Here is a 27,729-nt window from a genome sequence, read left to right on the forward strand (position 1 = left end):
GTTTTCTAAATGGAGAGAAAATACAAAAAAATAGGTGCAAAGGGACTCAGGAGTCCTTGTGCAGGATTCCTCAAAGGTTAATTTGCAGGTTGAATCTGTGGTGAAGAGGGCAAATGCAATGTTAGCATTCATTTCAACAGGATTAGAATATAGAAGTGAGGATGTAATGTTAAAACTTTATAAAACATTGGTGAGGCCTCACTTGGAGTATTGTGAGCAGGTTTGGGCCTCTTAGAAAGGATATGCTGAAGCTGGAGAAGGTTCATGAAAATTATTGCAGGATTGAAAGGCTTGTCATATAAAGGGTGCTTGATCATTCTGGGCCTGGTTTTCACTAAAATTATAAAGAATGAGGGATTACCTAATTGAAACCTATCGGATGCTGAAAGGCCTTGATAGAGTGGATGTGGTGAGTATGTTTCCTATGGTAGGAGAGTCCAGGACTGGAGGACAGAGCCTCAGAATAGAGGGATATCCTTTTAGAATAGAGATGAGGAGGAATTCCTTTAGCTAGAGAATGGTGAATCTGTGAAATTATTTGCCACAGGCAGCTGAGGAGACCAAGTTTTTATGTATAGTTAAGGCAGAGGTTGATGAGATTCTTGATTGATCGTGGCATGAACAGATAGGGGAAGAAGGTAGGGGACTGGGGCTAAAAGGAAAATTGCATCAGCCATGATGAAATGGCGGAGCAAATTCGACAGGCCAGATGGCCTAATTCTGCTCCTACATCTTAAGGTCTTGTATTTGAAAGTTCTGATATATTCATATATTCAATGCAGAGGGGGACAATTAATTGTGAATAATAGATTCAAAATTTTCAATGACAGAGACAGGGTTTCTAAAGTTTTGTGTACAGCTTTGAAATACAGTGGATTCTGGTTAATTTGGACGTATTGGAACCAGTACATTTTATCCCAAATATGCTGTTGTACCAATTAGCCAAAGTTTCATGGAAATAGCTAAAAAGGCATTAAAAGTCAAATTGTTGTTTAACTGAGTAACAAATGACATATTTAACTGAAATACAAATCAAATTAAAACACTTCCAAATCTAATACAGTGTTATAAATGTGTGTATTAGCTCCTAATTGTTATCGTTAGAAGAACTTATCCAGTGTATCTCTGCACTTCCATGAGCTTTTGATTGACAGTCATCTAAATGCAGGTAATGGGCTGCCTTCATGTAATCCTAATAACAATTGCATCCTCTAAATCTTCATTTTTATTGTAACATTCAAGATGATTGTCAATTATGTAATTAAATGAATACAGAAATCAGAACACCACCAATACTTTTATAGTACTATAAAACTGTGTATTAGTTCCTAATAGTTCTGATGGAAGAGTTTGTCCAGTGGAGGTGGCTATGTTCCTTTGACTGTACATTAGCAAAATCAGCTTAGACTCCAGGTGCAGCCTGCCTTCATACAATGCTTTCAATGATTGCATCCTTCAAATCTTCATTTTCATTGTAACATTCAAGACGCTTGTCAATACCTTCAAATTTTTTGTTGTTCCGAACTTGATGTAGCGAAATCGGTTAGTTTTCACTCCTGGCTGTTTCTGGCAGCTCCCAAGCCTGAATGCTTGAAACAGCAGTAAGCAAAGCAATTCTGAATTGTCTTGCTGTTTAATACTTGCCAACTATCAGTGAGAAAAATCACTGCTTTTTTAATACACTCAAGTGACGCTATTTGAAAGATGTCCCCTCTGTAGTAGAAACTGTTTGGCAATAGTCTCCTGTTTTAGTCGGCGGCATACTGTCCCAAATAAACAAAGGGGAATCCCGACTATTTTCTCAATTAGTTTTTGTTCTTTAAGAGTTATCCAAAATAAGCAGCTGCCCGAATTAACCGATGTCCCAATTAATTGGAATCCACTGTACTGCTGTTGAGGAAGGTGGATGCATTTTCTTAACTGCAGTTTTGTTGAGGCTGCTAATACTCATTGAGATTGGGTTTGGGCTGGTTTAATTTCTTTGTTGTCATCTGATGAAGCTGTTATGTTACTGATGCTAGTTTAAGAATCCTCAAGTCAAATATTATCTATGAAAAGAAAAACAGAGATGTGGGTTGGAAACACTTAGGAAAAACTACTTGCGCTGAATTTTGCCAGTAGGTAAGATCCCTTTCAAAATGTTTACATTTATACACAGAATATCTAGTCAAATTTGAAATGCTGTTTAAGTTTTAGTGCTGTTTGATGGCAATGCAATGAGTCAGCTTTACAAAAGATTTGTGATTTTTAAAAAAAAGTTGTACTGGGATCAGTTGCAATATTTCAGAAGTGAGTTCAATCTTAACAAAATAATTTATAACATGTGAATAGGACTTGATCTCAGATTTTTCATTATATGTAGCTAGTAGTTTAAATGTGAACCTACACTATGGAATGAATACGTACCAATGACCTTTCATGAGAACTGGCAAATTTGAGATAAGAGATTTTAACTTGAGGAAAGGTGAGATGAAGAAAAACCTCTGATGTGGAATGCAGAAAAAAAAATTGCCTAATGAAAGGAATGCTGATGCAAGTCAAAATATTTACATTATTTTGCATTTTGAAATGCAAAATATGTGCATTATTATGGACCCCTTTATTAGTTAACAGAAGTTTGCGTGCATGAGTGAACAAGTTGTGTTGAGGTGGTAAGAGGATTACATCTTGTCATTCTTAACTAACTGATTAAACTATGGGATTTACTAAACTTATGGATTGTTGGATTGAACAGTATAAATGCTGTTAAATGCAACTGGAAAGCAATAGGAGATTTAAGACATTAGAGCAGAATTGGATCACTTGGCCTTTGAGTCCATTCCATCATGGATGATTTATTATCCTTCTTAACCCTTTTCTCCATAACCTTTGACACCCCTACTAATTAAGAGCCTATCAACCTCCGGTTCAATATACCTAATAACTTGGCCTTCACAGCCATCTGTGGCAATGAATTCCCCAGATTCATCATTCTCTAAATTCCTCCTCATCTCTGTTCTAAAGGAACATCCTCGTATTGTGAGGTTATGCCCTCTGGTCCTGGACTCCATCACAGATTCACCACCCTCTGGCTAAAGTATTATGCATTAAATTAAGTAGATTGAGAAGAACTTTGAGGAGCATAATTGTTGTATTAATTTGGCCAAATGATTTCCTTCTGTAGCAGCACACACAGACTACTGGAGGAACTCAGCAGGCCAGGCGCATCTATGTAATTGAATAAACAGTTGACAATTTGGACTAAAACCCTTCTTCAGGATTGGAAAGGAAAGGGAAGGATGCCAAAATAAAAAGTTGGGTTGAGCGGACAAAAGCTGACTGGAAGGTGATGGGTGAAGCCAGGTGGGTGGGAAAGGTAAAGGGCTGGAGAAGAAGGAATCTGATAAGAGAGGACAGTGGACCATAGGAGAAAGGGAAGGTTGTGGTAGTGGATCTGGGTGAGTACCTGGTCAAAGTGTCAGAGGGCAGCAGAGATCACAGAGGGACCAGTGAGAAGGTTTTATTGAACTCCTGTTGAAGAGAAAATTTAACTTCTTCAGGGTAGATATCCCTTGAAGAGACTTCGCAGTAGAGCAGCCAGTCATGAAGAATAGTGTTAACTGTTTCACACTGTTGTTGCAATCCCTGCAGTGCTATTTAGTACTTACATAATTTTGAGGTAAACCTTTCCTGTTGACAATAGTTTTGTGTTCATGTTTATTCATGACTTCTAAATTATGATTGGGCTTAGGAAATTGGGGTTTGGCGAAAGTATAAGGAAAGATAAGACAATGAAGAATTTTGGCATCCTGCCCTTCGATTGTCTTACTATGATACAACACTCATTTTCTATTTAAAATCTTCATTTTTCCAGCAAAATATGTGACTGAGTGCATGAAATCATTTGAATGCATGATTTATTTTATCATAATTGCTCTAGTGCATTGTCTCTCATTACAAATTAACCCTACACACATTTGGTAGTATAAAGTTGAGTAGGAGTAATTTCCTGTTGTTGGCACCAAAAAGTTCTCATTTGAATATCATTGGTTAGAGATATTCCCCACCTAATTGAATGTAGCAAACAGAAGTTAATTTTAAATAATGTACTCCAAATGTGCAATAGGTCAGGCAGCAGCTGTGGAGAAAGAAACAGAAATAATATTTCAAGTTCATGACTATTCATCTGATGATTTAATTTTGTTTATTATCATATTGGAATTAGTTTATTATTGTCATTACTGAGGTTCAGTGAAAACTTGTTTTGCATCCAGTTCATACAGATCAAATCTTATGTAGTGCATTAAGACTTAAGTTTAAACAATAATAATGCAGTATAAAAGTGTAAGAGCAATAGAGGAAATACAGATAGACAACAATGTGGAAAGTTGAGGTACATCAGGGTACAATGAAATTCTTTGCTCACTTTGAGCTCACTGAGTAGGAAGTATTCATGGTGATAATTATTGAGTGCCAAACAGCTCACTACTGAAAAGGTTGTGCTGCAAATCTGTATAGTGCAAAAACAAATGATAAAGTGGCAATAACAGAATAACTGAGAGGTGACCCTATGAGTATATCATATAATGTGGCAACACTAGAAGGAAGTCTGAAAGTAATCAATGGTTCAGAAGACTGAAAGCAGCATAGAAGTCTTTGACTTGAAACATTAACTCGATTTCTCTCATTCAAATGTAAGATGTTACACTTTTGGAGATTTAATGTGAAAGTACAGTACACTGTTAACAGCAAGAACTTTAACAGTGTGATTTAAACAGAGATCTTGAGCTCCAAGTCCATATCTCCCTGAAAGTAGCTGCATGGTTGATAGGGTAATAAAGAAGATCTGTGGCATGCTTGCCTTTGTTAGTTGGCATTAAGTTCTATATTAGGTAGTTAGGATTCAGCTTTATGAAATTCTGGTTGGGCTGTATTTGGAGTTTTGTATTCAGTTTTGGTCACCCCATTATAGGAAGGATGTGGAAGTTTTAGAGACGACCTGTTCGTGTATTGTACTGTTCCATGTTCTCACAAATGCTGCCTGACCTCCACTGCTTCTAGCATGGCCTCCAGACCTTCAGAAGGCCATCTCGTGCAAAATAACAATTCTGGACTACACTTGAATCACAAAGTGATGCTTGACAGCTGTAGCAAAGCTTTAATGCCATCACTTCCTAGAAAGCAAAACCAAGCCACATGAATAGCAACCATGCTTCACTCCCAGATCAGCTCAATGTCTTTTATACTTGCTTTGATCAATAGAATTTAGAGGCTCCTTTACAAGCCCCCTTAGTCCTCGAGACTGATATGAGAACATTCTTCATGAGGGTGAATCCACAGTAAGAATCTGGTCCAAACAGTGTACCTGGCTGAGTATTGAAGACCTGTGCTAATCAACTGGCTGAAGCGTTTATGTACATCTTCAGCCTCTTGCTTCGGCAGTCTGAGGTATCCACCTGCTTCAAGCAGGCTTCAATCACACCAGTGCTCAAGAAGATAATCTGCATCAATGACTTTTGTCCATTAGCACTTAAATCCACCATGATGAAGTGCTTCAGGATATTGATCATGACGCATATCAACTCCTTCTTGAGAAGTAACATGGGTGCACTCCAATTTGCCTATTTTGTCACGAGGTCAACAGCAGGGGCCATTTCATTGGCTTTTCACGTAGCTCTGGAACATCTAGGCAATAAAGATCCATACGTAAAGATGCTGTTCATTAACTACAGCTCAGCATTCAACCCTATCATCCACTCAGCTCAACACTAAATCTCAGGACCTCTCTGTGCAACTGGTTTCTTGATTTTTCTCACTGGCAGACACAGTCAGTCAGATCCTGTGTAAGTTTGACAATTTAACTTGAACTTGAACTCCACGCATCATCAACACAGGTTCAGTCAAGTGTATATGTCACCATGTACAACCCTGAGATTTGTTTTCATGCAGACATAACAAATCAAATAATCATTATAGAATTAATAGAAGACTACCTACTGGGTGGACAACCAGTGTGCAAAAGATAAAAAACTGTGTAACTACAAAAACTAATAATAATAACAATAATAAATCAGTTAGTCCATAGTTTGTGGGAACAGTTCAGTGATGGAGCAAGTTTGATGGTTGAGGGGTAATAACTGTTCTTGAAATTCATGTGAGACATGAGGCTCCCTGATAGCCTAGATACTACCTTCCTGATAGCAGCAATGAGAAGAGAGCATTACCTGTGTGGTGGGGCTCCCTGATGATGGGTGCTGCTTTCCTGTGACAACACTGTGTGTAGATGTGCTCTGTGGTGTAGAGAGCTTTACCCATGATGGACTGGGCTATATCCACTTTTTGTAGGATTTTCCTTTCAAGGGCATTGGTCTTTCCATATCAGGCTGTGATGTAATCATTCAATATACTTTCCACCACATTCTGTAGAAGTTTGTCAAAGTTAGATGTCATGCAGAATCTTCACATACTCTTGAGGAAGTAGAGGCGCTGCTGTACTTTTTTTGTAATTGCACTTGTGTGCTGGTCCCAGGACAGTCCCTCTGAAATGATAACCATAGGGCTATGTGCTTAGTCCCTGCTCTACTCTGTATTTTGTGGTTAAGTTCTGCTCCAATGGTATATTTAAGTTTGCTGACAACACCACTGTTGGTGACTGGCATATAGGAGGGCAATTCAAAACAAAATCTCGTGTGCCACAACAACAACATTAACGAACCAGTTCATCATCAGCAAAACCAAAGAGCTGATTATTGGCTACAGGAAGAAGAAGCTGGTGGTCCATGTGCCAGTCCTTATTAGAGGAATGGAGGTGGAGAAGGTTAGTAGTTCTGAATTCTTTGGCATTGGCATATCAAGGGATTGGTCTTGGGATTGTGTGTCATTATAATGAAGGAATAACAGTGCCTCTACTTTCTTAGATGCTTGTGTAGATTTGGCATATCACCAAAAACTTTGATAAACTTCTGTGGATGCACATTGGGGAGTATCGTGACTGGTTGTATCATGGTCTGTTATAGGGGGAGAAAAGCAATACCCAGGGACAGAAAAGTGGTAGATACAGCCTCGTCCATCAGAGGCAAAACCCATCCTGTCTTTCAGAGCATGATTCTCCTTTGAACATTGTTGGCAGAATCTCAGATGGTGGTGAGAGTGCATATATATATATATATCAGCTCATTGAGTGGTGTTGCAGCAGCAATTGTGCACTCAATGTCAGTAAAAGCATAGAACTGACTGTGGACCAGAAAGGATAAGATGAGGAATACACACTAGTCCTCACAAAGGGATCAGAAGTGGAAGAAGTGTGCAATTCCAAGATCCTGGGTGCCAGTGTATCTCAGGATCTAACCTGGACTCAACTTATTGATGCAGCTATAAAGAAGGCAAGATGGTGACTGTATTTCATTCGGAGCTTGAGATGTGGTATTACCAAAAACACTTGCTGAGTTCTACAGATGTACCATGAAGAGCATTCTAACTGGTTGCATCACTGTCTGGTACAGGGGTGGAGGGGTGGCACTGCTACACAGGATCAAAGTAAGCTGCAGAGAGTTGTAAAATTAATTAGTTCCATCATGAATACTAGCCCCCATAGCATCTAGGACATCTTCAAGGAGTGGTGCCTCAAAAACGCGGCATCCATTATTAAGGATGCCCATCACCCAGGACATGCCCTCTCCTTGCTACCCCAGGAAGGTACAGAAAAGCCTGAAGGCGAGTGTGCACACACTCAGCGATTCAGGAACAGATTCTGCTCTGCTATCCAACATCCGAATGGACTTTGAACTAATGAACATGATCTCACTTTTTGCACTACTTGTTTAATTTAACTATTTTTATATTGTAATTCATTGTTTTTTTCCTCTAATGCATTGCACTGCTGCTGAAAAGTTAACAAGTTTTATGACACATGTCAGTGATGCTAAACCTGGATTCTCGATTTTATTTATATTTTCTCTGATTTCATGCCCTGTATTATGATTTTATCTCTATGTGGCTTTCTGATCGGTAATGATTCTTTTACAGAGATGTGAAATTTTACCAACATGGTCTTTTACTTGTGTTCTTCTGCTTTTGCTAGATCATCAGTATTTTGACTTAATTGAACATTTCCTGTTTCCTTAAATGTTATTTTCCCCATCCCGATGATCCCCTGATTTTTTAATAATTAAATAAATGTTTTAAACATAATGGAATATTTTTTCATTATTAAAAGAAGTGGTAAGAAACGGAACTTAGGAAATATGTACTCTCAAATAATTTTGTGTTTGCTGGTAGACAGATTATAAACTCATTTTTCTGTTAATATGAGGATAGTGGAGTGGAGCAATAAGGTTTTGAAGACTTTCAGGAATATAGTGTTCAGCATTGAATATTGTGTCTTTTGCCATGGTTTGAAGTGTCCTTGGTCTTGAGCAGTAATGTAAGCTCTTATTTTTAAGGTCATGTTGCATTCTTGATAATTGAATTTGGGAATCTGAATATGTAGTCTGTAATATTGTGTATAACCATGCCTTATGTGAACCTAAATTATTCCAAGTGATTTGGTAAAGGAACCTATTGAACTTTAATTCCAAAAGCATGCTTTGTCAGTGTGTGTTCAGAGATATTCTTAGCAGTTTCTGCAATGTATTTCTAAATAAACACAACAGGTGTCCATTAATAAATACTTAGCTAGCAATTTGTATTAAGTAACCAATCTTCTACAGCTGCTGATCTGTTGCTAAATTTCCTGGTTGTAATCTGCTCAATTTAGAATGTAAGATTATTTCACTCTTGATGAATGGAATATAATGCACATACGCTAGTGTCCAAGCCAATATAAATGTTATATTTTTAAAAAACTGATCTTTTCTGCTTTTCGTATTTATTTGGAGTGATTATTTGTGTCCATTATAAAAATCATCCACTAATCTTTATAATATTTGTATCATAACCTTTATAATAGCTGTATTGATTTGACTTCGTGTTTACTTGCAGGGTTTGGAATTAGGCCCATGTTTGATTGCAACAGATGACATCTTGCGTATGTCTGATTATGCAACAGCTGAAAGAGCATAACTTCTAGATTTTTCTCCTGTGGGGAGTGGGCCACTCTTGCATAATTCCAACTATATGCCATGGAATTGAGTGCCTTTTCTTCCAGGTATCAAATATGAAATAATATTAAGGTTATACCTATCAGCTAGATTCAGGCCTAGAAATCAAGAAATAGACCAGCACCTACAGTAGGCTGGTTGGTAAATAGTTTTCATTTTTTCTTAGAAGCTAGGTGTTCTTTTTTTTTGTTTACTGAATATGTAGAGTGACACCTTTTCAAACTCACTTTTTTTATGTTGTTTATGTTGAGTGTTATCTTGCACTCTTTCTCCAACTCAAAGGTGTAGCTAGGAGTACTGATGTGGGCCATAAATCTGTGGGGTTATGACTACACCTGTCTTCGTTTCGTTCCTATTCATTTGCCTTATTCATTTGCATTGATGATTGTATTAGTGCTGTTTTCTATTGTAACACTTGTGTGTTCACTATCACTCTTCCCTTTGATGTATTTAGGAGATGAGTTAGCTACCACTGTCCATTATAAGCTCAACTATTCCCCCAGCTAGCTTGACTACACCTCTCATTATAAAGTTCTTGCAAGAAACTGGATTCCCTTTTCTTGGTTTCTCCATCTTTGTTGGATACACTATTGACCGCACTTCCAAAACCAGTGTTTCAAGGTGGTTTTTCTTTTTCCTTCTCTGGCTTTTCTCTACCATAGCTGATGGGGTTCTCGATAAGGTCTTGCCTACTTCTTGCATGTATGCTCAAACTCACTCACTCCTCCCAGGCAACAATACAGTTTCCCTTGACCTCACCTTCTAGACCTCCAGAAGGTCTGTCACTTCTTAGGGGATTTCCACCATTGGTCATGTATTCATTTCCGTTCTGTTTATAGCATTCTGAAGGGGCTTTACCTTCCTTGATCTTGATCCACTATTCCATCTCATGGCATATTCCAATGTAAATGCAGGATTTGCTGCACCTGCCCTTTTCCCTCTTCCTTCTCCACCATTCTGGGACCCCAATGGCTCTTCCTGGAGAAGCACTCATTCAACCTGCAAAGGTAGTCCCAAGCTTCCTGATATTTAATTTTCCGTCCCCTCTGTCTTCTCGTGACTGTGCCATTCCAGTGATGTTCAATGTAAACCCAAGATGTTCAATGTAAACTTGTCTTCTGTCAAGGTAAGTTTCAACCCTTAATATTGAGTTGCACAATTTTGAGTAAATTCACCACCATTTTTTTAATCTTCCTGCCCCCCCCCCCCCCATGGCTATACCTTCAACTGGTTATGTTTCAAACTGTTTCTGTATGATTTTTGTTCCATTTCTAATTTTTAAAGTAATTGTTATCTTAACAAATTTGACTGGCAATTTGGTAGAGACATTCCTTCTGTTTCTAAATTGCCCTCTGTACAACTTAAAATGCCCATGTTTTCTGATTTTTCTTTTTTCAGTTCTGTTGCAGGGCCCTTGATCTGAAACATCTGTTCTCACCTCAGTGATGCTGGGTGCTTCCAGCAATCTGTTTTTGTTTTAGAGATCTAACATCTGCATTTTTTTTCTTTCAGTCCAGTTCTTGTTTAGAAATTGTATCTTTTTGGCTTTTCCTCCTCTGTCAATTACCCTGATACTGTGCTATGTACCATATGCACCAATTGCTATCTCTCCATTACAGCTCCTTAGTGCAGGGGTCATCAAACTTTTTTGCACTACGGACTGGTTTAATATTGACAATATTCTTGCGGACCGGCCAGTGGTGGGGGTGGTGTTAATCATGACTGGAATATAGGTGATAAGTCATTTATAAGTGGCTAATACACTCAATTTAGTTTTCTAAATTGGTTTATCTAATGAATTTAATATTAAACGCGCAGCGCATATTTTCCTTGCATGAATATAGTGATAAGTCAATTATAAGCCACTTATAAGTCAATAGCATTGTTACGAACCCCCTAACTGGGTCACTTACCAGCAAAGATGGAGACGTCTGTTGAAGTCTGATGATACTATTTTTAACAGTATTTATTAGTAAAAATACACAAAAATAATATCAATGCAAATTTACAGATAATATACTTCGTCAATACTAAATCTAAAAGTGCGGGTATAATAATAATCAATAAGAAATAAGCTCTATCATTGTCTAGGGGATAATGTATTGTCCAATGGAAATATAAAGCTTACTCAGTTCATGCAGGCTGCAACCGTTGGGGACCGCTGTGTTGCAATTGTTGGAGAGAGAGAGAGATTTGGAGAAAAACTTGCCGACTTTCCTTTTATGATTTCGATCCGTCAGGAGTCTCGTTGTCGTGGCCGTTCACTTGTGGCCTCTCCTTTAGCTAAACCGTTCTTCCGTGATGAGCCTGCCACCCCGGCAAGGGAGGATGCACACGAGCTCTCACCGGCTTTCGCTATAAAACGCTATCATGGGATTTCTAGCGTTTCTCCTGGTGCGTCTCAAGGGGTTGTTCCCCAGACCCCTCTTTTATCCTTACTCACGGGGTCTCAGATGTCAGTCAGGTTGGGATGATGCAATCCCTCAACCAGACTACTCTGGTTGTCCCCTGAGGGGTTTCAATGAATAATACAGTGCTCAATACACAATTCCGTCTCCAAGAGACAATGGCCGTTATCAGTGGTTCCGTTCTGCTGAGGCCAGGACACATTCCAAACCTTGTGTATTCTGCGTGTCTCTCTCTCATTTCCTGGGTCCCAGACCTGAATTAATAGCGATCTTGCGATTCTCAAAAAGGAGGGGGGTGACTTTGTACCCTTTGGCCCCTCAGAGTTGCTTCACATTCGTAACAGCATCATAACATTTTAAGTAACGTTTGGATATTAAACGCAGCGCATACTTTTCTCGTATGAACATATAAAATCATTGCAACACACCAATATCGCTGAATGAGTGGGAGCCCTGGGCTTGTTTCCCCGCAACAAGATGGTCACTTCGAGGGGGGATGGGAGACAGTAATACTCATACTCATACTTATGTCCAGTCTATTCATCAATTATGTTTTCGTTGCATTTATTGTAGAAAACCCTGCTTCGCAGAGATACGTTGGAAATGGAAGCAACGTTTTCAGTGCTTTCATGGCTATCTTAGGATACTCAGTCTTGACTTTGATCCAGAATGCCAGCAGAGAAAAGTATGCCGGCATACTTTTCAGCCCACCGTCATTTGCAAGCTCGAGGAGTTGATCTTCTTCCCTCACTGACACGGATGATTCACTGGGGACATTCACAAATGGGTCACAGACCCATTCCTTTGCACGTCTTGGGTCATTTGCGGTTGGGAAGTAACGCTCGAATTCTTTCGACAGCAAAGATAAGTGATCACGCACCAGCTGTGAGAAGGACGGTGCAGCCTCAGTCTCTCCCAAAATCCCAGCTAATGTTGGGAGCATGTCAAATATGCCCCTGTCCACTCGCCGTCCCTACAGTTCCAGTTTGGCTTTGAAAGCAGACACTTTATATGCCAACTTGAAGCCAGTTGTCATTTTCCCCTGATGTGACAAATTGAGTTCATTGAGCAGGTTGAAGATGTCACACAGATAAGTGAGTTTTGCTGTCCACTCCTCATCACTGAAGTGTGCTGCCAGTGGTGACTTTTTTCCTGAAAGAAACCCCAGTCAGGGCTCTTCCCCTTCCTTGATAGCCCCCTGACTTCAGTGTGTAAGAAAAGGCATTTGTGCTCTGCATCCACTTCCTCACAAAGCTGCTCAAACAGACATGAGTTAAGGGCTTTTGCTTTGATGTGATTGATAACTTCAACAATGTCACTCAATACGCTGTTAAGGTCAGGTGACATTTTTTGGCTAGCCAGTATTTCCCTGTGTATGACACTGTGTGTTGACTGGCATTCAGGAGCAACCACTTTGACTCGGGTAGTGAAACCAGACAGCCGTCCAGTCATAGCTGCAGCCCCGCCTGTGCTTACTCCAACACAGAATGACCAGTCCAATTTGTCTGACATAGTCATTCAAAGACTTGAATAGTTCTGCCCCAGTTGTGTTAGTTGGCAGTGGCAGCGCACACAACATATCCTTGTGCACGTCATCTTGAAATATATATCACACGTAAACCAGCAGTATTGCCTTGTTGTCGACATCGGTAGACTCGTTAACCTGGATAGCATACCATGACTCATTAAGCTGTTCCAACAGCTGTACTTTGATGTCCTCCACTATGTCATTGATTCTGCTTGAAACTGTGGTAGCTGAAAGAGAAGCCTGTGCCATCTTGTTAGTTACAGCATCTCCCAGCAGTTCATGGCACATGTGCTTGGCAGCAGGCAGAATCAATTCTTCACCAACAGTGAGAGGCTTCTTATCCTTAGCAATACGGCTAGCCACTAAGTATGACGCTTTCAGAGCAGCAGCATTTGTGGAAGTGGTGGCTCTCAGCACGCACTTCTGTCCCACTTGCTGACGTTTTTTCTGCTCAAAAAAACTCAACAGGTTTGTCTTGGACTCAAGGTGCCGAAGCAGTTTTGAGGGCTTCATTGCCTCATTAGACAGCTTGTCTCCACATATCACACATAGGGGGTTTGGAGCATTCAAGTCACCGGTCGCATTAAAGCCATATTTTTTGTACGACTCATCGTATTTTCTTTTGAAGGAAGCTTTCTCTTTTCTTGCAGTCTTGGCCTCAGCTGTCTGTGCGTTATCATCATTGTTACGCTTTTTTCCCCTACCACCTCTTCCAAAGAAACCCTCAAGCGACCTTTGTTTTTTACTTATCCGCTAGTTGTTGGATGTAATGATCTTGCGTGCGTTCAAGTTCAACAGTGGGCATGACGGAATGAGGAAAGGTGCAGCTGACTCATATAGTTTCATATCGCCAAATCATACTGTTTCCTCACGGCCCGGTAGCACATGCTTTGCGGCCTGGTGGTTGAAGTGATGCTTATGGTGGATAAGCAGCTCATGGATTATTGTCATATATAATTGCACAGGTGAGTGGCATCTGGTTATGTTGTAGTGATTTGGGTCATATACAGTAGATTCTGGTTAATTGGGCCATCAGTTAATCAGGGCTGCCACTTATTTGGGACAACTTTAAAAGAACAGATCATAACGTTTCCTCGTGGCCCGGTAGTACATGTTTTGCGGCCTGATACTGGTCTGCGGCCCAGTTGTTGGGGACCAGTGCCTTAGTGTGTACATTGAGAGCAATTGTTGGTAAGCTTACTGTGGAGATATTGCATAGAATCCAACCTTGTGATTGTTGGGTATCTAAATAACTGCAGAGCTGTCCCTGGAGATGGAAATCATCTCATTAGTTATTTTGGTCCTTCCCACTTATACTCTAACATCAATCATTAGGTTTCTATTAAGGTAGTTGGCATCTGCTTATTCAGTACTTGTTTTTTCCAGTTTGCCTTGTTGAACACAGAGTAAATCATGTTGGCTTTGGCAAGCAATTTTGAAGAGAACAATCAGGATGATTAGGTATTTGTATCTGTAACATGTTACGGGTATAAGAAGAGCACAGTTATGTTGCAGTGGATAAGGTGGAAGTTAGAGAGTAACTGCAGACGGCAGACTGCATGAAGTATGATTCAGACCAATACTTTGTTAGCCTTTTATGATCAAACTATAGTGGAGGAGGAAATTCAAAACTTGATGAAGCTATCACTTTTAGTTTTGCAATACTTTTATTTTTGAGCATGTGACAAAATCAAAGAAATACATCCACTTTTAGCCTTGGAGGTATTTTTGTTCAGACAATGTTTGATATAATAAACACCAATTTATTCTCTGGAATGAATCTGACTGCAAGACAAGTATATCTTCCATTGGGTTCAGACAATAAAACTGCATAGGGGTTAATTTCCTCATAATAAAGATCCAAGTACCATTTTCCTTACATTGTACTTACATTTTAACTTCATTTGTCTGGACCTGCACACCAAGATTTTTCTGTATACAACAATCACCAACGTTTGTGAATTGAATTGACTTTATGTCTTACGTCCTTCACATATAAGAGGAGTAAAAATCTTTACATTTCTGTCTAAATGTGCAATGTGTAATCATAGTAATTTCTAATAATTTATAATAAATAGAACAGTCAATGTAACATAGAAATACACTCAAATCAGCATGAGCTAATATTGCAAATTTGAGCGATTGCATGCAAATTCAGATTTGGGATTTGTATGGTAATGTTGGACAATTTTTTTTCCATTCCAGAAAGACCTCCTAACTTCTGGGATGATATTCATAGAGCTCAATTTGGGGTTGTTTAGTGGAGATTCAACTTGAAGATTGCTAAAGAGAGACCTCAATGTAGTATATACCCTCAGTAACTTCTTTATTAGGTACCTCTTGTACCTAATAAAATGGCCACTGTGTGTAAGACTGTGGTCTTCTGCTGCTGTAGCTTTAAGCTTTGTGTTGTGCATTCAGAGATGCTCTTCTGCACACAACTGTTGTAACACATGGCTGCTTGAGTTACTCTTTGCCTTCCTGTCAGTTTGGGCCAGTCTGGCAATCCTCCTCTGATCTCTCATTATCAGGGCATTTTCACACACAGAAGTTGTGCATATGCATAAAGATTACTTGGGAAGGAGAATCTTGTCATTTACCTTGAGACCTTTTATATTTAACATTCAATTAACTGAATAGAAATATTTAACTCTTACCTGTTACCACAGGAGGAGGCCCTAATCCCAGCAGAGCAATCCCTAATCCTGTTTCTGCAACCCCCCTTTGTTTCCCTGTAGTCCTACAATTTATAGTGTGCTCTTCCATGCCTATCTTAGTGAGGTAAATATAAGAATCTCAGGAATGGGAGCAGAAATAGACCATGTCGCTCATCAAGCTAACGTTGCCTTTGGGTAAGATCTTGAATAATTCTTTATTTTGTCCATTTGTCCATTTTCAGTTCTTTTGTCATGATTCCTGTGAAAATTCAACTGTGCTGGCCATTCACAACTTCATACAGAGAATTCTAGAGTCAACTCCTTCTTCTGAGACTGTACTTCTGAATCCTAGGCTTTACAGTGAAAGGGTATATCTTTTCGTCTGTCCTCTCAGTGACATTATCTCGCTCAAAATTTTAAGGATTATAGGTTAGTTTTACTACATTTTATCTCCGAGCATTGTCCTCTCACTGCAAGAAGTTAATCTAGTATGTGTAGTATGCACCAAAATAGTAATCTTCTTTTGGGTATGGAGACCAAAACTCCTGTTAGAATGCTTGCTGGAATTGTGTGCATTTGTATTGCAAATCCTTCATTGTAAATGGCAATCAAAAATCCAAGTATTAGAAATCTGAAATAAAACAGAAAATGCTGGAGATACTTAGCAGATAAACTAGCATTTGTAGATAGTGAAACAATGTTTTCATGTCAAGTTGATGAGGAAAAGGGGGGCAACAAAAAACAATGTTAGAGCTTTGAGACCTTGTATGTTGTTGCTAAAATAAAAGAAAATGGTGGAAGTGTTCAGCAGACCAGACAGCATCTATAGAGTGAGAAAAACAAATGACCTTTAATCAAACCTGACAAACTGGTTTTCTGAAATTTTTCTGCAGATCAATCACCCAAACTGAATTTGGCTTCACTGGTTTATGGAACCTATGAGCAGTGAAAGTAATTCACTGAATTGGAAGATAAACATAAATCACTGACTCATTTGGAAGGAATGTTTGGGTCCCCAAAGAGTAGAAAGGGAAGACATAAGGACAAGTATTAGAAGAAAAAGGTTTGTTATCAGAGATGGAAGAGAGAATCAGAGAGGCAGCAATCCCTTTGAAGTAACAGAAGGTGAAGTTGAGCATGGTGGTGTCATTGGGTTGAGAGTGGTGAAATTAAATAGGATGGTTCTGTTGAGTGTTGTGGCAGGTGGGATAGGACGTTAGGATAGGTGAAAACCAGCACCTGCAAACAGAGGAGGTAGGGGAGGCCCTTAATTAATACTTTGTTTTAGTATTCACCAGTGAGAAGGACCTTGACTAATGTAAAGAGCAGGCTAAAGTGCTGGAACCTGTCAAGGTTAAGAAAGGGGCTGTGTCAAGTCAAATCAAGTCAACTTACTTTTATTGTCATTTCGACCATAACTGCTAGTACAGTACACAGTAAAAATGAGACAATGTTTTTCAGGACCATGGTGCTACATGAACAATACAAAAACTACACTGAACTACGTAAACCAACACAAAAACTACACTAGACTACAGACCTACCCAGGACTGCATAAAGTACACAGAACAGTGCAGACATCACAATAAATAATAAACAAGACAATAGGCACAGCAGAGGTCGGTAAGTTGGTAGTCCAATGGCTTGGGAAAATCTGTTACATAAATAATCAGCTGAATGGCGGCGTCCAGGAATATGTCTGTTTCTGTACTCATGCCGAGCATATCGTTGCTACAGATGTAGTCCAATTTAATGTCCTTTAGAGAGCAGAATGGACGGGAGAGCCGGCCAGCCGGCTAGGACTTGTTTTTTCCTGGCACGGACTCCTGCTCGCTCGGCTTGTTTCCGTTTCCTCACACACTGTCCCCACCTCTGGCTACCGGCATCAGGCAACTCCGAGGACTGCAGGCCTGTGTATTGGAACTTCTGAAAAACATTAGGATAGAGTAGTCCCTAGGCTAGACGAGATATTCCCCAGGTTACTCTGAGAAGTGAGGGATGAGATTGCTGGGGCACTGATAAGTGGTGCAAAAAGAGGGAGAAAAATTGGTAGGGCTAATGGTAGGATTCTTAGCAGTGTGGAGGAACAGAGGGATCTTAAAGTCCATGTCCATAGGTCCTTCAAATTTACCGCACAAGATGATAGAATGGTTAAGAAGATGTATGGTGTTTTGATCTTCGTTAGTGGGGGGGGGGGGGGAAGATTGAATACAAGAGCCATAGATGTTGTAGCTCTATAAATCTGGTTAGTTCACACTTGGAGTATTGTGTTCAGTTCTGGTCACCTCATTATAGGAAGGATGTGGCCCGCGTCAAGAGATGGGTCAGTTCATCTTGCTGCTCTGTGAGGTTTACTTGACTCTGCGCTGAACCATAGGTGTCAGACTTCAGTTCAAAACACTATTTGCTAGCACTTATAGTTTGCATAATTTGTGTTTTTTTTTCCCCCTCTGCATACTTTTTTATGGGTTCTTTTGGGTTTCTTTGTTTTGTGGCTGCCTGCTAGGAGATAAATCTCAAGATTGTATATGCGTACTTCGATAATAAATGTACTTTGAACATTGATACACTGAAGAGCTTGTCTAGTTTTTACACAGTGATGGTTGCATGGAAAGTACTGTTGGGGTTGGTAGATACATTAGTGACATTTAAGAGAATCTTAGATAGGCACATGGAAGAAAGCAAAATGGAAGGCTATGTGGGAGTGAAGGGTTAGCTTTATGCTAGTATATGTTAGACGATTGGTACAACATTGTGGACTGAAGGGCTTGTACTGTGCTGTGCTGTACTGTTCTGTATTCTACATCTGATTTAATAAGCCTTCAGTACCTCTTCTTCACTGTCCTGTCATTCGTTCTCTTTGTCTCCATCCTATCACAGACATTTCCTTCTTTCTTGACACTAATCTGAAACTGAAAAAAGTTGGATTTCTAAATTTTTCTACGTCTGATCCAGGGTTATTTGCTTGAAAGTTTAAATGTTTCTGCACAGATGCTGGCTGATATTCAGCATTTTCTGTTTTATCTCCTTACTATAAAAACCAAGTTAGCATTTCTTTTCCTACTAACTTGTATATGTATATTTTCTCACATCTAATGACCAACATGCTTACATATACCAAAGATCACTAATTTCCCACCATTTAAAAAATTGTCCTGTTTTTCTGTTCATTCTATTAAAGTGAATAATTGCAATTTTTCTCGCTTTATACACCATCTATCACCTTTTTGGCCTTTTGCTTTCCTGTGTTTTCTTTCTTCATTTTTTTTGCACCTTCCCTTTTTCAACTAACTCATAAAATTTCAAATCTTTTTGAACTCTTTTCAATCTTGTGTTTAAGTTTGGATCCATCGGTAAATCCTTGTCAATCTTCTCCTCCTTGTTTTCTGTTCTTTAACCAATCTTATAAACATGCTGCCCCAACACCATGAGCCTTTTGTAACAGCTTCTGGGTGATTCTTTGGTCAAATGCCACTTGATAATTCAGATAAAAGAGGTAGCTGAAGAGATTATGAAGTTCTTAGTAATGATCGTTCAAGATTTACTGGATTCGGAATGTTTCCAAAGGACTGAAAAATTTGCAAATGTTACTCCACTCTTTAAGAAGGGAGTGAGGCATAAAAAAGATGTAGGATTTCATGGAGGGTACATGGAGGCATGTTAAAGTATGCCAAAGTCAGTATGGTTTTCTTTAGGGGAAATCTTGCCTGACAAATCTTGGGATTCATTGAGGAAATAACAGGAGGATAGACAAAGGAGAGTCAGTGGATCTTGTTTACTTGGATTTTCAGAAGGCCTTTGACAAGGTGCTGCACGTGAGCCTGCTAAACAAGATAAGAGCCCATGGCATTACAGGACAGGTACTAGAATGGAGAGAAGGTTGGCTGACAGTTGGCAAAGAGTGGGAATAAAGGGGGCCTTTTCTAGATGGCTGCTGGAAACTGGTGATGTTCTGCAGTATTGGGGCTGCTCTTTTCATGTTATTTGGATGACAGAATTGATGGCTTTGTGGTCAGGTTTGCAGATAATACAAAGATAGAGGAGCAGGTAGTGTTGAAGCAGGGAGTCTGCAGAAGGATTGGGCAGATTGGGGGAAATGGGCAAAGAAGTGGTAGATGGAATATAGTGCAGGGAAGTGAAATGTACTTTAGTAGAAGGAATAAAGATGAATAAAGAAGGAATAAATATTTGCTAAATGGGGAGAAAATTCAAAATTCGGAGTGCAAAGGAAATTGGGAGTCCTTTTGCAGGATTCCCTGAAGGTTATCTTAGATGAGTCAATGGTAAGGATGGCAAATACAGTGTCAGCATTTTTTTCAAGAGGACTAGAAAATAAGAACAAGGCTGTGATGCTGAGATTTTATAAGGCATTGTTCAGACTGTGCTTGGAGTATTGTGAGCTTTGTTGGACCTCTTATGTAAGAAAAGATGTGCAGGCATTGGAGAGAGTTCAGTGGAAGTTCACGAGAATGATTCTGGAAATGAAAGGGTAAATGAGTGTTTGGCTCTGGCACCTGCTGGAATTTAGAAGAATGAGGAATTCCATTGAAACCTATGGAATATTGAAAGGCCTAGATAGAGTGGATTTGGAGCAGATGGTTCCTATAGTGGGTGAGTCTAGGACCAGAGTGCACTGCCTCAGAATAGAGGGACTTATATTTAAAACAGAGATGAGAAGGAATTTCATTTACTAAAAGGTGGAATTTAGTGCCAAAGACAGGCCAAATCACTGAGTGTATTTAAAGCGGAAGTTGATAGATTCTTTGTTGGTCAGATGTCAAAAGGTATTGGTGAGAAGGCAGGAGAATGGGGTTGAGAGGGATTGTTAATCATTGTGATGGAATTGTGCAGCAGACTTGATGGGCTGAGTGGCCTAATTCTACTCCTATGTCCTATGGTCTTGTATTTGATTTCCACTAGTTCTGCTATTTGTTACATTTTGGAAGACCTTTCTTCTTAGAAACATAGAAAAACTACAGCACAATACAGGCCCTTCGGCCCACAATGCTGTGCTGAACATGTACTTACTTTAGAAATTACCTAGGGTTACCCATAGCCCTCTTTTTCTAAGCTCCATGTACCTATCCAGGAGTCTCTTAAAAGACCCTATCATATCTGCCTACTGCACCGCCACCGGTAGCCCATTCCACACACTCACCACTCTCTGCGTTTATATATTAAAAAAATTACCCCTGACATCTCCTCGGTACCTAGTTGCAAGCACCTTAAAACTGTTCCCTCTTGTGCTAGCCATTTCAGCCCTGGTGGAGAAAACCTCTGACTATCCACGCGATCAATGCCTCTCACCAGCTTATACAACTCTTATCAGGTCACCTCTTATCCTCTGTCACTCCAAAGAGAAAAGGCCAAGTTCATTCAATCTATTTTTGTAGGGCATGCTCCCCAATCTAGGCAGCATCCTTGTAAATCTCTTCTGCACCCATATCTTTCCTTTAGCGAGGTGACCAAAACTGACCACAGTACTCCAACTGGGGTCTGACCAGGGTCCCATATAGCTGTAGCATTACCTCTTGGCTCTTAAACTCAGTCCCACGGTTGATGAAGGTCAATGCACCGTATGCTTTCTTAACCATAGAGTCAACCTGTGCAGCAGATTTGAGTGTCCTATGGACTCGGACCCATTGATCCCTCTGATCCTCCACACTGCCAACAGTCTTCCCATAATATAATACTATATTATGCCATCATATTTGACCTATCAAAGTGAACCACCTCACACTTATCTGGGTTGAACTCCATCTGCCACTTCTCAGCCCAGTTTTGCATCCTAAGACCTGCTGTAACCTCTGACAGCCCTCCACACTATCCACAACACCCCCAACCTTTGTGTCATCAGCAAATTTACTAACCCACACATCCACTTCCTCATCCAGGTCACTTATAAAAAAATTATGAAGAGAAAGGGTCCCAGAACAGATCTCTTAAGCCACACACTGGTCACTGAACTCCATGCAGAATATGACCTGTCTACGACCACTCTTTGCCTTCTGTGGGCAAGCTAGTTTTGGATCCACAAGGCAATGTCCCCTTGGATCCCATACCTCCTTACTTTCTCAATAAGCCTTGTATGGGGTACCTCATCAAATGCCTTGTGAAATCTATATACCCTATATCTACTGCTCTACCTTCATCAACGTGTTTAGTCACATCCTCAAAACAATCAGTCAGGCTCATAAGGCATGGCCTGCATTTGACAAAGCCATGCTGACTTCCTAATCATGTAATGCCTCACCAAATGTTCATAAATCCTGCCTCTCAGGATCTTTTCCATGAATTTACCAACCACTGAAGTAAGACTCACTGGTCTATAATTGCCTGGGCTAGTTCTACTCCCTTTCTTGAATAAGAGAACAACATCTGTAACCCTCCAATCCTCCAGAGCCTCCTCCATTCCCATTGACGATGCAAAGATCATTGCCAGAAGTTCAGCAATCTCCTCTCTTGCCTCCCACAGTAGCCTGGGGTACATAACATCCAGTCCTGGAGACTTACATAACTTGATGCATTCCAAAAGCTCCAGCACATCCTTTCTTAATGCCTATATGTTCAAGCTTTTCAAGCCCCTGTAAGTCACCTCTATAATCACTAAGATCTTTTTCCATAGTGATACTGAAGCAAAGTACCGTAAATTCCGGACTATAAGCCGCTACTTTTTCCCCACGCTTTGAATACTGCGGCAACACTGCGGCCTATACTACGGTGCGGCTAATGCATGTTTTTTTTTCATGCTGCTAAAAACATTTTGCCTCGTAACAGTAGACCAATAAAATTGATGAGAAGTTCACAGAGGTCCAATGAAATTGTACGATAAATCAAGCGCACTTTCACAATTAAATTATTGTAAATCAGTCATTTGTACTCACCCTCATCAACATGGAAAACACTCGAAGAAAAGCATATGATGCAGCTTTTAAGTTAAAGGTGATCAATCTGGCGGTTGAAGAAGGAAATCGAGCTGCTGCACATAATCTTGGCATAAATGAATCGATGGTGAGACGGTGGAGACGCCAGCGTGAAGAACTGAGTCAATGCAAAAAGACGACAAAAGCTTTCAGAGGTAATCATAGCAGATGGCCTGAACTTGAAAACTTTCTTGAAGACTGGGTTAACACACAGAGAGCAGGCGGCCGCGGTGTTTCCACCGTGCAGATCAGACTGAAGGCTAAAGCAATCGCCACCAAAATGAAAATCGAAGATTTTAGAGGTGGGCCATCGTGGTGTTTTAGATTTATGAGACGAAAAGGCCTGTCCGTCAGGGTACGCACGACTCTGTGTCAGCAGGTCCCTCCCGACCACGAGGAAAAACTTGCTAACTTCCGCACATTTACTCAAACAAAGATAGTGGAGAATTCCATTGGGCCAGATGATATCATAAATATGGATGAAGTACCTTTGACGTTTGACCTGCCTCTCACTCGGACTGTTAATAAAAAAGGTGACTCGTCCATCACACTGAAAAAAAGTGGCCATGAGAGAACGCATTTTACTTGTGTTCTGAGCTGCACAGCATCCGGACTAAAGCTTCCACCGATGGTGATTTTTAAGCGGCTGACAATGCCAAAGGAAAAATTCCCAAAAGAAATCATGGTGAAAGTCAATAAGAAAGGTTGGATGATGGAGAGTCTTAATGAAGGATTGGCTGAGAGAGTGCTACGCCAAGCGACCAGGGGGATTTTTTCACAGAAAAAAAGCATTGCTCGTTATGGACAGCATGAGGGCCCATATAACAGATTCAGTGAAAGCTGCCATCAAGAGTACAAACTCAATTCCAGCTGTGATTCCTGGGGGCACCACGAAGTATTTGCAGCCACTGGACATCAGCGTGAACCGGGCATTTAAAGTGGCGCTGCGCGTTGAGTGGGAGGCTTGGATGATGAGCGGCGAGAAATCCTTTACCAAAACAGGCCGCATGCGAAGAGCATCTTTAACTCAAGTCTGCCAGTGGATCCTAAATGCGTGGAGCCGTGTCACAACATCCACCATCACCAACGGGTTTCGAAAGGCTGGACTGCTGCGTGATGAAGAGGACCGCGTGCTCTCAAGTGAGAGCGACAACGAAGAGACTGAAGTGAGTGACGAGATCCTGAGGTTGTTCAATTCGGACACTGAAGAAGAGGACTTTGATGGTTTTAGTGCGCAGGAGGAAGATGAAGAAGGCGATCAATAACTTTTCCTGGTAGGCTGCAGTATATATATTTTTTTTACCAGTTGGTAGGAGATATTGGAATGTTGTTCGTGCACTGTTCAGTAAAAAAGTATACGCAACGTAATTTGTGTGTTACCGATACGTATGTATATTTAAAAGTAGCTGTGTTACAGGCACTGTTCGAAAAAAAGCATTTGCAATATGTATTTGTTTATGTTACCATACGGATTTAATTAAAAGTTAAAAAGTCCTCATGTGTAATATCTTTCTGTGTAAATATCTCATATTACAACGTGGGACACCTGCGGCTTAAAATCCGGTGCGGCCTGTACGTACAAAATTGATTTTCTTTCTAAAATTAGAGCGTGCGGCTTTTAATCAGGTGCGCTCTGTAGTCCAGAATTTACGGTATTCATTAAGTACTTCAGCTATCTCCTCCGGTTCCATACACATTTTTTCACGGTCACACTTAATTGGTCCTATTCTCTCATGTCATCCTCTTGCTCTTCACATACTTGTAGAATGCCTTGTGGTTTTCTGTAATCCTGCTCGTTAAGGCCTTCTCATGGCCCCTTTTGGGTCTCCTAATTTCATTCTTAAGCTTCTTCCTGCTAGCCTTATAACCATCTCTTATCATTACCTAATTTTTTGAACCTGTTGTGTTTTCTTCTTGACTAGATTTTCAACAGCCTTTGTACACCATGGTTCCTGTACCCTACCATCCTTTCCCTGCTCATTGGAATGTACCTATGCAGAGCACCACACAAATATCCCCTGATCATTTGCCACTTTTCTGCTGTACATTTCCCTGAGAGCATCTGTTCCCAATTTATGTTTCCAAGTTCCTGCCTGATAGCTTTATATTTCCTCTTACTCCAATTAAACGCTGTCCTAACTTGTCTGTTCCTATACCCCTCCAATGCTACGATAAAGGAGATGGAATTATGATCACTGTCTCCAAAATGCTGTCTCACTGAGCAACCTGGCACCTGACCAGGTTCATTTCCCAATACCAGATCAAGTACAGCCTCTCCTCTTGTAGGCTTATCTACATATTTAGTCAGGAAACCTTCCTGAACACATGTAACAAACTCCACCCCATCTAAATCCTTTCCTTTAGGGAGATGCCAGTCAATATTTGGGAAATTAAAATCTCCCATCACAGCAATTCTGTTACACCTTTCCAGAATCTGTCTCCCTATCTGCTCCTCGATGTCCCTGTTACTATTGGACGTTCTATAAAAAACACCCATTAGTTATTGACCCCTTCCTGTTCCTAACTTCTACCCACAGAGACTCCGTAGAGAATCCGTCCATGTCTTCCTCCTTTTCTGCAGCCATGACACTATCTCTGATCAACAGTGCCATGCCCCACCTCTTTTGCCTCCCTCCCTGTTCTTTCTGAAATATCTAAAGCTTGGCACTCTAAGGAACCATTCCTGCCCCTCAGCCATCCAAATCTCTGTAATGGCCACAACATCATTGCTCCAAGTACTGATCCACGGTCTAAGTTCATCCACTTTGTTCATGAAGCTTCCTGCATTAAAATAGACATATCTCAAGCCATTGGTCTGAGCATATCCTTTCTCTGTCACCTGCCTGTCTTCCCTCTTCCACTGTCTCTATATGTGAGTCAACTGCCCCTTCCTCTGTCTCTTCAGTTTGGTTCCCACTCCCCAGCAATTCTAGTTTTAACTCTCCCCAATACCCTCAGCAAACCTCTCTGCCAGGATATTTGTCCCCCTTGGATTCAAATGCAACCCGTCCTTTTTGTATATGTCACACCTTCCCCAAAAGAAGTCCCAATGATCCAGAAATCTGAATCCCTGCTCCCTGCTCAAAACCGTCAGCCACACATTTATCCTCCACTTCACTCTATTCGTATACTCATTGTCGTAGGGCACAGGCAGTATTCCCGAGATTACTACCTTTAAGGTCCTGCTTCTCAACTTCCTTCCTAACTCCCTGTAGTCTGTTTTCAGAACCTCCTTCCTTTTCCTACCTATGTCATTGGTACCAGTATCTACCATGACCTCTGGCTATTCACCTTCCCACTCCAGGATATCGTGATTGCGATCAGAAACATCCTGAACCCTGGCACCTGGGAGGCAAACTACCATCCGCGTTTCTTTCCTACATCCACAGAATCACCTCTCTGACCCCCTAACTGTAGAATCCCCTATTACTGCTGCCTTCTTCCTTTCCCTACCCTTCTGAGCCATGGGGCCAGACTCTGTGCCAGAGGTGCAGCCCTGGTGCTTCCCCAGGTAGATCGGGCCCCCCAACAGTACTCAAACAGGATTACTTATTGTTAAGGGGGACAGCCACAGGGGTACTCTCTAGTGTCAGACTCCTGCCCTTTCCTCTCCTGACTGTTACCCACTTATCCGTCTCCCGAGGCCCCAGTGTGACTGCTTGCCTATAGGTCCTCTCTATCAAGTTCCCTAACGCGTTTCGGAAGGAGCTGCAGCTCGATACACCTGGTGCAGATGTCACCGTCCAGGAGGCTGGGAGTCTGCCAGACTTACCACGTCTGACATCCAGTTCTTCTTGCACAGTTGCTTAGAATTGACGATGACTTGTGAACATCTGTGGTTTCTGAGTTGTCTGAGCCCAATTGTGATTCCCATTACTAAATTTCATCACTTAGTTTCAGGTCCAGTAATTGGTGTTTTATTAGGTAAGATATGACGTACTGTTGCATCATTTAACAAAGTAGGATGAGAAATTTATGAAGACAAAGGATACCTTCAGAAACTGAAATAATTAATGAAAACATTCTATTTTCTATCCTGGACAAGTTGCCGAAAGCTGCTTTGAATATCCAGCCTAATGTACTCTCGATAGCCACTATGAGAGTGAACTAAGATTGGAGTTGTGCATAAATTGTAGCAAAGACTACTATGTAACTGAAGTCCTCTTCATCTCAATTAATTTAAAGTAGTTGTGCTTTTTTTTGTTTAACTTTATGACATTCATTGAAATTGACCTAGTCTTTATTCTCTATTTTGAAAGTAATCCTTTCTATTTTTATTTTTCATATAGGTCCCTTGCAGTTGGCACAAAATCTGGCTACAAGTTTTTTTCCCTTTCTTCGGTGGATAAATTAGAACAGATTTATGAATGCAGTAAGTTGCCCTATTTGAACTGCACCTCTACAAAGAGTACTTTTATGTTATATATGATTATGGGACAGAGAATTAAATCCTTATTTCCATTGTGTTTGATAGCTTGTCCACCTCTATTCAGCAAAGCTTTGTTAATGTTTATCCTGGTAATGTTTGTTGTATATGCCTATTTGCTTACTGTCCTACTCAACATTATCCAAATACGTTCCCATCTTTATGAAAGACACTGGATTTGAATATCTTTTGTTGTATCTTCAGTATCGTATTTCCTTGTAACCCAAGGGTTCCCAACCTTTTTTTATGCCATGGAGCCTTACCATAAATTGAGGGGTCCATGGACCTCAAATTGGGAATTCCTGTATTAACCTATTCTTGCCTACATGCACATTTTCTTCCCTGCTTCTCCTACCACATCAGGTGATTATTAACCAACTGCCCCATATGTGTTTGGATGTGGGAGGAAAAGAGGTCTCCTTGGGAAAACCCATTTTGTCACAGGGCAGATGTGTAAAATTCATATCTACACTGCAACCCAAGCTCAATCTTGACTATGTATGTTTTATACACGAAGCACCATAGTCAAGATTGAAATTGTTGGAACTGTGAGTTTGCAACACTGTCTTGCCTAGTCATAGTTGATTTGGAATCTTCCTATCTTATCAATTAAATATACAACTGAAGCAAAAAAATTCTTCCACCTTTAATGCAAGATGTCTAGCAATCCTTTATAGAGCATAATCAGACAGAACTTGACACTGGGCTAC

The 27,729-nt window shown here is 40.4% G+C and overlaps 1 protein-coding gene across 2 annotated transcripts in view; it reads left to right on the forward strand.

Annotated features, from left to right (window-relative positions):
* wipi2 (WD repeat domain, phosphoinositide interacting 2) overlaps positions 1-27,729 on the forward strand; it is an 84,074-nt gene that overhangs the window by 17,795 nt on the left and 38,550 nt on the right. The window contains exons 2-3 of one of the 2 annotated variants that reach the window (XM_059979498.1): positions 8,959-9,124; positions 26,883-26,965. In XM_059979498.1, the coding sequence (XP_059835481.1) occupies positions 9,099-9,124; positions 26,883-26,965 (109 nt within the window). In that variant the 5' untranslated portion in view covers positions 8,959-9,098. The remainder of the gene's footprint in view (positions 1-8,958; positions 9,125-26,882; positions 26,966-27,729) is intronic. The other variant, XM_059979497.1, reaches the window with a different exon arrangement.

Source organism: Hypanus sabinus, chromosome 9 (assembly GCF_030144855.1).
Source record: "Hypanus sabinus isolate sHypSab1 chromosome 9, sHypSab1.hap1, whole genome shotgun sequence".
In the NCBI taxonomy this organism is placed as follows: Eukaryota; Metazoa; Chordata; class Chondrichthyes; order Myliobatiformes; family Dasyatidae; genus Hypanus; species Hypanus sabinus.